At 39.0% G+C, this 11,617-nt stretch overlaps 1 protein-coding gene across 1 annotated transcript; it reads right to left on the minus strand.

Annotated features, from left to right (window-relative positions):
* Positions 1–286: 286 nt before the first annotated feature.
* LOC143529386 (uncharacterized) lies at positions 287–5,639 on the minus strand. Its single transcript, XM_077025198.1, has 10 exons — positions 5,494–5,639; positions 4,807–4,957; positions 4,148–4,328; positions 3,832–3,902; positions 3,059–3,196; positions 2,265–2,356; positions 1,153–1,424; positions 798–883; positions 577–678; positions 287–499 (listed from the first exon to the last, which is right to left on the minus strand). The coding sequence occupies exons 1-10, from the start codon at positions 5,595–5,597 to the stop codon at positions 338–340; spliced, it is 1,359 nt and encodes a 452-aa protein (XP_076881313.1). The 5' UTR covers positions 5,598–5,639; the 3' UTR covers positions 287–337.
* Between the last annotated feature and the right edge of the window lie 5,978 nt (positions 5,640–11,617).

The following is an 11,617-nucleotide window of genomic DNA, read 5'->3' on the forward strand; positions in this document are numbered from 1 at the left end:
GATGATGATGATGATGAGGCTTAGCTTGAGTAACCAAAATTTCCAACTGCAATATTTGGATTGCCCCCAGCAACAAAAGTAAAAGTTATTTGTCTCGTCGATCGAATCACAAGCATAAATTATTTTCAGCCAACGGTCATGCTTACTAAATTCCGATTTGCGAAAATAGCAAGACAAAGTAAACTCATAGAGTTGTTTGTTTTACAATTAGCATACATTATAAAACTCCAAACTTTAAAATCATTATAGTTTTACAACACTGATAGATATCATCCTTTTTTACACCACAAATGGATCAAAGTATAAAAAAACAAAAACAAAAACAAAACATGTGGGCTCAAGTGGCTAAGTGACTGGGACAACTATCAAACATGGTGTGCCACATAAAGGCTCTTGAAAGCACCATTTCAAGCTCTTGGTGACTCCAATTGTTTGTTGGCAAGTGTTGAAGAAACATCACCATTTCTTGAAAATCAAGCTTTAGAAGCTTATCTGACCACTGCATTCAAACCCGTTTTTGTAAGCAGCGGTAGAATGGGATTTCATGCTTTGGTTAAATATAGACAGGCGGCTTACCGTTAAAAGAAAACTGGCAAATATGTACACGAGGAAATCCGGTAAAGCATCACCTTCAGCAAGATATGTGTCCCATAAACGTGTAACGAGATGGAAAGGTATCTATAAATTATAGCATGAAAATTAATCGGGTGTTTTTCTATAGCCATGAGAATTATCATGGGAAGCACACGAAGATGACCACAACCGGTTAGTCGATTATGAATTAAAAAGAAAATTACCTCTCGTATTAGAAGACAGTTGAACCAGCGGAACGCAAATTGAAGAAACTCAAGTCCTTGCTCGTCAATATGCTTTGCAACCGGTTCTACAATTGTGGAAGAAAACACATCATCATTAACAGCCATATAAACTTTTAAGAGAGGTAATATATTATTCTGACAAATAATTTATCACACGATTTACACCAATCATATTATTTTAATGAAAACTTTATTTCGTTGCAAAAACGATTTAGAAAGTTTCAAGCATATTATTAAATATTTGACCCGTTAGGGATAGACCATAATCCAAATCGACTTCAAAAGTAAGCGGGTCCACAACAATACAAGATGGGGACGACCAAAATGGCATTACTGTCAATTCGCCTGACAAGTTCCTTAAGCTTAAACACAAGCCTTTGAATCCCGGGTTGTGCAAACGTATAATGGTCCTGCATACCGTCAAGCAACTTGGATAAACACCAATAACAATCTGCTTCAACATCTAAAATCTTTTCGCGGTCCAAATCAGCAATCGACCAATTATCAATACTTCCTTCCAAATGTTCAGACAAGAAAACTACTAAAAAAGGCGTTGCAAGATCATTTATTCCCTGCACATATCCACTTGCCGGGTGCCTGATCGCCCTGAAATTATAAAGAGAGAGAAAATAATTATAGCGGCTTGAATTGAAGTAGTGAAGATGAGGTGGTGATTTTGGCCCGTTTACTTACTAATAGTGTTTTATCAAGGGCTAAATGGGTATAATTTAAAAAAAGTAGTTAAAAAGGCGATTGGTTGAATGAGTTGAAAGTCGCCTAAATGTCACTTTAACGCATAAAACTAGGGTGTAAACAAGCCAAGCTGCTAATTAGCTACACATGGGCTCGCTAAAAGCTTGAACAAGCTCTAGCCTAAAAATAAGTTTGTTTAATAGCGAGCCTGAGCCTGAGATTCAGCTATGAGCTCAGGCTGGCTAGCGAGCCTAAATGAGCCTATTAATTGAATAACTTTTGGTTAGTATATTAAATATATATTGATATAACAATTATTATCATACAACACCTATGATAAAAGTAACTAACCAATAAACGAGTCATGCATGAGCTTTAAAAACTACTCACGAGATTTAGAAATAACACTCGAAAGAGCCGAGCCCTGGCTCGCCTCGTTTACACCACTACAGAAAACCTTTTAAACCGCTATGCACAAAAAATTTAGAACATTACTGAAATAATATAATTATATTTCTGAGCATAAAAAGTTTCAGGTGAACGCAAACCAAAATTGACCCGTTACCCAACCCGAATATTTTGCCACTTCTAACATGAAGCATAAAATAGTGTTTGCACTTTGCACTGTTTTCTATGCATACTTCATCATCATTTGTTATTTGATGCATTAATGATAATATCATATAGTTGCAATTATTATGTACCATAAGTTTTATTTGAATTTAAATGGTAATCACAAAAACAAAATCTAACCATGTGTAGAGTATGCGCTCCAAAGATTTCTGAACCGCTGCTTGTTGGAAAAAAGTGACATCAGGCACGGTTCTCGGACAGTCAACCGCAATCTAATATATGGAAAGACAAAAAAAAAGTAAATTAAATTGGTCAAAAAAAGCAGCATAAGTTTTGGGTCAAACCCGTGAGCACGTTTAGCTAAACGGGTCTTGTTCATGTTGGCCCGATGGTTTGCGGGTTGACCATTTAATCTATTTATTTGATTGTTTAGTTTTTAAAGTGAGTTTTATATAATAACTTGCACTATTGGGTTCTTTTATGTCAAAACAAATAATTTAAAAATAAAATGGTTTGGTATAAACAAAATTGCTTCATAATAATATTAATTAAATGCAAATTTAGAATTATGAAGTATTAACATGAAAAATATATAATTTTTCCCCAGGTTAGAACGCGTAGTCTGTGTGTCAAACGTCAACCCATGAATACATATGCCACGTTTGGGTCCTTGTAAAAGTTTCAAGTTCGTGTCGGGTTCGAACTGCCTGCCTACACACACAACATATGTGTGTATACACACATACATATGTGTGTATACACACACACACACATATATATACATGTATATAAACATATGTCAGAAAAATATATTATTACTGTAACAATATTGCTTTTCTAATCAAGATATAAATAATATTATAAAGTGAACAAAGAAAGTTTTTGTTATGCAGCCCGACCTGTTTTGATCCATACAAGAAATGCATGCACGCGTATACACATATAAATAGATATACAGATAATAGATAGTTTACCTGTCGAAGCATAGTAATCTCTTCATCGGTACGTTCATTATCTGAAATGTCATAATATTGAGCAACGCAATCGAAGTATTCAATGCGCTTTCTTCTTAATACTCCCTCCCTTCTATCTGAATTAGGGGGTGCATATCCCTGTTGTCAGTTTATATTTAAACTTAAACACAAGTAATAACAGTATACTATAAACAATAATTTAAGTACACGTGTAACACAATAGAAAATTAATAATAACATGCTTTAAACCAGAAATTTGTATTAACTGGGTCATATTACTATCATAACATCTACAAAGATAATAAGAGCCTGTTAACATCCTCAAATGCCAAAACTAGTGGTGGCAATTTTTTAGTTAAAAATGAAATGAGTCAAAACAGTTCGAACTGACAAATAGGTGAAATTCATCCAAAATATATTCAATCGTCCATACCTTCTATATTTATATAATAAAAGCTGTTATAAAAGCTGCTATTCGCGGAATAATATATAAGTTTAGAATAATATTGATTATTTTAAAACTTGAAAAAGTGTTTGTGGGTCAACCTGAGCCAAACCGGTTTTGATAAGTGCTAAAAAAGTTGCTCAGTTCAACCTGTTCCCACGTTTAACAATTTACCCAACCCACCCACTTTACCATCCCTAGTCAACATAAAAATTAAAAGTAATTTCTGCATCCCATTTTATTCACTTTCAAAGCACGCATCCAAACACCCCCATGTTAGTATCTATCAAACAATACTTAGCACAGAAAAAAAAAAGATTAAGCTTACCAAAAGAAGCCTCCATACATTAGGGCGAAGATAAGGTGGCACACCACTCCATGCTAACTCACGCAACTTGTCTGCAAAGATCAAAGAATAATTTTTTTAGATTAAGTGTACCATCATTATTCAAAAACTAACCTAACTTTACAAATGTATCAAATATACTAATAATATGTAAAACAATTTAGTTAGTTAAAAGTTAAAGCATGAAAGTACTTGAAAAGGGTCTTGCTTTTATTATATCACACATTCACACCGTTTAAAAGAAATCAAATACTAGAACAAATTGAAAGGAATATTATTCAAGTGAAGTTTCGAGTACCTAAAATGACCGTTGTGCCCCCCAACACTTTCGTGAACTTCATTAGCCTAGCGGTATCTGTAGCCCGAGCACCCATCACAAACCGTGGAGCTTCATTTGACCTATCTTCAGGATTTGACATTGACGGTTTCAACTTATTACCACTTGTACTAGCATTTGGTTTATTTACATGAATTCGGTCCTACACAAAATATTAGAAATTAAACAATGAAAAAGTAAGAATCTAACAAACAAACAAACAAACAAACAAAGTACCAAGTATAATCCCACTCATAGCAAAGCTATTGGCAGGGTATGTGGAGAATTAGGGGCGTAAACGAGCCAAGCCGTAGCGAGCTACTCAAGATTAGCTCGGTAAAAGCTCAAGTCGAGCCGAGCTTAAACAAGCATGAGCCTAAAAATAAGCTTGTTTATAAAACAAGTTCGAGCTCGAGCTGACTTGCAAGCCTAAACGAGCGAAGCCCGAGCCGATCTCAAGCTTAAAAAAACTAGTCACAAACCGGACTCAAGCTTTAGATATAAAGCTTGAGACGAGCTGAATCTCTCTCTCTCTCTCTCTCTCTCTCTCTCTCGTATGTTAAACGAACCAAAACCTTTCTTTAAATGGCCTTCATATACCAATATCAAATAAACCTAAATATCATTCATTACAAAGTTACCTCGCCAGGATCATCCATGTGCTTATCTGGCGGGCTATCGATTTCTGACGGGCTTCGACTAACACCAGGAGAGCCCAAGATTGCACCATCGGGGGGATCCGATCTTCTTGTTATCAACACTTTACCCGGGAAGCTACGACCTTTTAACAGCCTGTTTACACACAAATTAAATATAAAGCATAATCAGAATGCGACATCTTTGACCATCAAAAGTCAAATGTAGACTCTTGAAACAAATACAGTATAATGCAAGATTGCAAGCCCTAGAACTCAAAATCAATTAGCCACCCAGCAAACTAATACAAACAATAAATGGTACATCTAGTGGTAATATTACAAATTGAATAATAAGTAGAGTCAAAATACAACATGTTTGACCGTCAAAAGTCAAATGTGTACAAGCCCTAGAACTCAAAATCAATTAATCACTGATGAAACAGCAGAAGTAATTTATATTTTGATTTGCAGATTAATTAGAAAAACAAGCAAACAAACAATTCACACATTCACATTAATAATAAAAAGTCACCAGTTTTAACCTGCAGATCCAAAATTACTGATCATAGAACAAAAGTCATTCAATTGGATCCAATAATCAAACACCCAAATGGGTATTGAACAAGATCAGCTAAAAAGTAATAAAAATGAAAATTTTGTAGCAAAAAAGAAACATACATACATACATACCCTTGAACATCTCTTAGGGTTTGATTGAATCTTGAATCAAGGGTTGAGTTATTAGGGGATGTGAGATCTTCTGGTTGTTCTTTGCTGTGACTGTTGTTCTTCATGGTTTTGGTTTGATGGGGACAACCATGGTGGTTCTTTCTCTCTCACTCGGCCCTTTGTTTTAGACCCAAAAGCATTCATTCAACTTCAACATTGTCGTGGTTGATGCTCAATTATGATCCCTCATGTTTCAAGGAGTTGTTGTTAACGCCCCCTCATTGTATTTGTTGGTATGTAGGTTGTAGTTATACTTGTATAGAGGTGCACAAACCAGTTTAAAACTTAAAACCGGTTCGGGTTAAAACCGGTTTGGTTTGGTCAACAAAAGTCAAAACCGGCTTATGCTCGGTTTCGGTTCGGGTTGAAACCGGTTTCTTACCGTGTTACGATCGGTTTCGGTTCGGGTTTTGATCGGATTCGGTTCGGGTTTTGACCAGTTTTTGCCTGGTTTTGGTGGAGAAAATTACAAAACGGTTCCGAACCTACGGTTTCAATCGATTCCAAACCGGTTTCTACATAATCGGTTTCAAACCGGTTCTGTTTCGGTTCAGTTTTCGAGGCGGTTCGGTTAACCAGTTTATTTGCCCACCTCTATAGTTGTACACTTCTTGATACATCAATGAATGCTGGATTGGTCATGACTCATGAGACCTGTGTGTATGATTGATAATCAATTAAGGTCCCTCGTGTATGGATCTAGTTACAAATAGAAACAAGTTGTTTGATATGCATTGTTTTTATAGTTAGATTGAGCCAAAAATTGTTCATGTAATCATCGGTTGAGTTATCTTGAGTGGTTGAGCCTGATTTAATGGAGCAGATCGGTTATGCGTCAGTCCGTTGAGCAGGAGGACCAGATCTGTGGTTATCATACTAAAAAGAATCCTTTAAAATTCTCATTTATGGCTTCATGTTATATATTTTGGGATTCTATTTTGTTAACATTGCAAATTCACGTCAAAAGATAAATGTGACATTCGTCAATTTTCGATTCGTTTTCGTATTTGTAAACCTGACCCGTTAGGTCGTTTCGATGTATTAAATATTTTAATAAAGTGATTCTCGACATTTAATGTTCATTATTCGTTGTTCGTTGTTATTCAATTGTTTATAATTCCCGAGCCTTAACGTACGAATAAACGCATAAATAATCCAAAACCGAACACTATTTAATTCGATTATTAAGTTTAGGGTTAAAAGTGTAAAATTTGAAAACTTTATTTAACTTAGAAGATATTTATATTATCATTTAAAGGTTCTTGAAAGTTTAGAGGCTAAAACTGTAAATTCTATTTAAATTATAATATTATAATAACCAAACCCTACCCCGCCCCGAGTAAATATACCAAAATGATTCTCCGTCAATATTAAGCAATAACCAACTAATTAATTGTGATTCCTTACCGTAAAACACCCCGTAATCGACGCCGGATTTCACGGGATTCACCATTAATGCAATAACCGCGTCCACGCTTCTCCTACTAGTATAAATAGGACCCTAACCTTCATTATAACTCGCTCACTTCTCAATCCCCCTCTACACCGAATGTTCTGTAATTGGGAGCTTCTTTAATTTATTTTTCGGCAACCGGGTTTCGACCAAAACAACACGTTTAAAGGTAATTCTTATATGTATATTAACGGCGCGTGACCACTGAACAAAGCCCCTAAGTTTGATTGATCATACATGGAACCAATCTTCTCCAATTGAATCCTAGGGTTTCTTTGGAGAAGATGAAGTTGATTATTATGTTTATATATAATTCTTTCTTATAACTAAACGAATGAAATCCATAGTCCAACTGGTAACTCGTTAACGTCCTAAACAATTGACCCGGGTTCGAAACCCGGGTCAGCCGCGTTTTTTTTGTTGTTTTGTTTGGTTTAATATAATCTATTTATTATTATTATTATTATTATTATTATTATTATTATTATTGAAGGATCTCATGACCCAACAGTTTTGCCCTCCAAATGAGCTTATGAATTTGGAGGTTGAGTTTTGGAACCTTAAACAAGAGGGTGGTAAGCACTCTGCTTACACCTCTCGTTTCAAAGAGCTTAGTGTGTTGGTGCCGCATCTTGTTACCCCTACCTCGCGTGCCATCGATAAGTATATTAGGGGACTACCGAGACAGATCCAATACAGTGTTTTCAGTAGTTTGCCTAAGGAACTTGGCGACGCAATCAATCTGGCCGCTACATTAACCGACAACCATGTCAAAGCCGGGACTTTGACACTGAAATCATTCAAGAAACCGATCGAAAAACCTGCTGCTAAACCAAAAGAAACCAAGCCCGGACCATCCAAACCCGCTTACTCTTCCACCCATCACCGCGAAAGGAAGCGCAAGAACTACGCGCTAACCCAACAAGCCGCACCTCAACCCAAAACCAACCCTGCACCACCTTTCAAGAAGCCTTATAATGGACCCCATCCCCATTGCACCACTTGCCTTCGTCACCATTCGGTGAATACCACTTGCCGTCAATGCAACCGTTGTAACCGTTTCGGGCATTTTAGTACCACCTGTCGTGAAACCACCATAGCGGCTCCCCCGAGGGCCGCTCAGCCAAATCCCCGACCCGTGCCGTATGTCCAACCCGTTAACCAAATACGGGCTTGCTATAATTGTGGTGAGCTTGGCCATTTTCGTAGTGCGTGTCCACGACTCACAATTGTTAACACACTTTGGCTGGCTCCTGCTCCGCAATTCTAGCTCCAAGCCTACCAAGCCATTCAGCCACAAGTTCCTCAATTGATGGCTAATCAAGCTCCACCACTGCTAGCTATTCAAGCACCTGCACCTCAAGAGGCTCAAGCCGCTCAAGTCGCTCAAGCCGTTCAAGCTCCTCAAGATAACTGTGGGCGTGCTTTCATGATGAATGCCCACCAAGCGCAACAAAACAGCGATGTGGTGAACGGTACGTTTCTTATGGACGACCACTTTGCAACCATTTTATTTGATACCGGTGCCGATATGAGTTTTGTGTCTTTTGAATTTGAGTCCTTGCTTGCTAAACCTCGATCTAAACTTAAGAGCTCGTACACTGTTGAAGTAGCGAATGGTAAATCCGTGACAATTGATTCCGTTATTCGAAGTTGCAAGATGAATCTTAATGGCCACACGTTCTCAATCGACCTTATCCCGATGCAATTGGGAAGTTTCGACATCATAGTAGGCATGGATTGGTTGTCCTCTCACCGTGCTGAAATCATTTGCTTCGAGAAGATTATTCGTATTCCGATTACCGATGGTCAAACTCTACGTGTTATTGGTGAAAAGCCCTCTCCTTCGAGCCTTAACCTCATAACTTGCTTTCAAGCCCAAACGTACTTACGCAAGAAGTATGTAGCATTCATGGCTCACGTTGTTGAAAAGAAGGAGCAAAAGATTGAAGACATTCCGGTTGTTCGCGAGTATCCCAAAGTGTTTCCTGATGACGTTTCTGGTTTTCCTTCCATTCGAGAAGTTAAGTTCCGCATCGATCTTGTGCCTGGTGCAACTCCGATTGCGGAGGCTCCTTACCGTCTTGCACCCTTCGAGATGCAAGAATTGTCTACCCAACTCCAAGAACTTTCGGAAAAAGGGTTCATTCGCCCTAATTCGTCTCCATGGGTCGCACCTGTGTTGTTCGTCAAGAAGAAAGATGGTTCCTTCCGTATGTGTATCGACTACCGCGATCTCAACAAGCTTACGGTCAAGAATCGTTACCCCTTGCCTCGCATCGACGATCTCTTCAATCAACTTCAAGGAGCTTCTTGCTTCTCCAAGATTGATCTTCGTTCGGGTTATCATCAACTACACGTGCATGAAGATGATGTACCCAAGACCGCCTTTCGGACTCGATATGGACATTACGAGTTTAGGGTTATGCCCTTTGGGTTAACCAATGCACCCACGGTATTCATGGACCTCATGAACCGCGTGTGCAAGCCATACTTAGATAAATTCGTGATTGTCTTTATTGATGATATCCTCATATATTCTAAGTCCAAAATCAAGCATACAAAGCACCTTCATTCCATCCTTGATCTCTTGAGGAAGGAACAACTTTGCGCGAAGTTCTCGAAATGTGAATTCTGGTTGAGCGAAATTCCGTTCTTGGAGCACATAGTAAACGAAAAGGGTATTCACGTTGACCCCGCCAAAATCGAAGCCATTAAGAATTGGAAAATTCCAACCTCTCCTACCGAAGTTCATTCGTTTCTTGGTCTTGCAGGTTATTATCGTCGCTTCATTCTCAATTTTTCCAAGATCGCTTTGCCCCTAACCGCTTTGACTCACAAGGATAAGCCTTTCGTGTGGGGATCAAAGCAAGATGAAGCCTTCCAAACTCTCAAACGTATGCTTTGCGATGTGCCGATCCTTGCTCTTCCCGAGGGCAACGAGGACTTTGTTGTCTATTGCGATGCTTCTAATCAAGGCCTCGGTTGTGTCCTTATGCAACGAGGTAAAGTCATCGCCTACGCTTCACGGCAACTAAAAGTTCATGAAAGGAATTACACGATGCATGATCTCGAGCTCGGTGCTGTTGTTTTTGCGTTGAAAATTTGGAGACATTACCTTTATGGCACAAAATGTGTGGTATTTACCGACCACAAGAGTCTTCAACACATTTTTGACCAAAATGATTTGAACATGCGGCAACGTCGATGGGCCGAATTACTTAGTGATTACGACTGCGAAATTCGCTACCACCCCGGTAAAGCGAATGTTGTAGCCGATGCCCTTAGCCGAAAAACTCATGTGAAATCTATCTTGCTTCATAGTGTGACCGTCCAAACCGATCTCCAACTCGAAACTAAGCGTGATGGTTTGTTGTATTACCTTAATCGTTTGTGGGTTCCCAATCGTGACGATCTTCGTACTTTCATCACGGACGAAGCTTATAAGTCGCGATACTCCATTCATCCCGGTGCGGATAAGCTGTATTTCGACTTACGGTCCACATTTTGGTGGCCCGGTATGAAGAAAGACATTGCATTATACGTTGCAAAGTGCCTTACTTGCGCTAAAGTTAAGGCCGAGCATCAGCGACCATCTGGTTTACTTGTGCAACCGCACATCCCGATTTGGAAATGGGAAGATGTAACCATGGATTTCGTGTTTAAACTCCCAACCACTCGAAACAATCACGACGGAATTTGGGTTATTGTTGACCGTTTGACTAAGTCCGCGCACTTCGTTCCGATCAATGAAAAGTTCTCGGTTGATCAACTCGCTCAAATCTATGTTCAACGTATCGTGTGTCGTCATGGTGTACCCTTGCGTATTATTTCCGATCATGATAGTCGTTTTACTTCTCACTTATGTCATCCTTGCAAACCGCGTTGGGAACTCGTTCGGACCTTAGCACCGCCTATCACCCTCAAACTGATGGGCAATCCAAGCGAATGATTCAGACGCTTGAGGATATGCTTAGGTCTTGTGGTTTGGATTTTGGTGGAAACTGGGACTCTCACCTCCATTTGATCGAGTTTTCCTATAACAATAGTTTCCACACAAGCATCGGTATGGCTCCATTCAAAGCACTCTATGGTTGTAAGTGTCGTTCTCCGATTTGTTGGAACGAGATTGGTGAAACCCAAATCACCGGTCCCGAACTTGTCCAAGAGACCACCGATCGAATTGCGCAAATTCGAGAAAATCTTTTAGCCTCTCGTAGTCGTCAAAAGAGCTATGCGAATAATCGTCGACGACCTCTTGAGTTCAACGTTGGTGATCGTGTTCTTCTCAAGGTATCCCCTTGGAAGGGTGTTGTTCATTTCGGTAAGAAGGAAAAACTATCTCCTCGATATGTTGGACCTTTCAAAATTCTCAATCATGTTGGTAGCGTGGCCTATACTCTTGAACTTTCGCAAGAACTCGCGAATATTCATCCGACGTTCCATGTGTCGAACCTTAAGAAATGCTTAGCCGAGGAAAATCTCCACATACCACTTAACGAAGTGTGCATCGATGAATCTATGCACTTTGTTGAGAAGCCGGTGGAAATCATGGACCGCATGGACAAAGAGACCAAACGTAGCCGCATACCTTTGGTAAAGGTTCGTTGGGAATCTAAACGAGGCGCTGAA

Source organism: Bidens hawaiensis, unplaced genomic scaffold (assembly GCF_021521415.1).
Source record: "Bidens hawaiensis isolate Kalapana, Puna unplaced genomic scaffold, B.hawaiensis_p1.1 tig00008539_1, whole genome shotgun sequence".
In the NCBI taxonomy this organism is placed as follows: domain Eukaryota; kingdom Viridiplantae; phylum Streptophyta; class Magnoliopsida; order Asterales; family Asteraceae; genus Bidens; species Bidens hawaiensis.

What these genes read in the sequence shown, in the direction of transcription:
- LOC143529386 (XM_077025198.1), bottom strand. Translation starts at nt 5,597, where the DNA reads ATGAAGAACAACAGTCACAGCAAAGAACAACCAGAAGATCTCACATCC. An exon ending in ATGTATGGAGGCTTCTTTTG is followed by an intron (nt 3,197 to 3,831) that starts GTAAGCTTAATC and finishes AACTGACAACAG; the next exon opens with GGATATGCACCCCCTAATTC. An exon ending in ACTTGTCAGGCGAATTGACA is followed by an intron (nt 884 to 1,152) that starts GTAATGCCATTT and finishes CCACAATTGTAG; the next exon opens with AACCGGTTGCAAAGCATATT.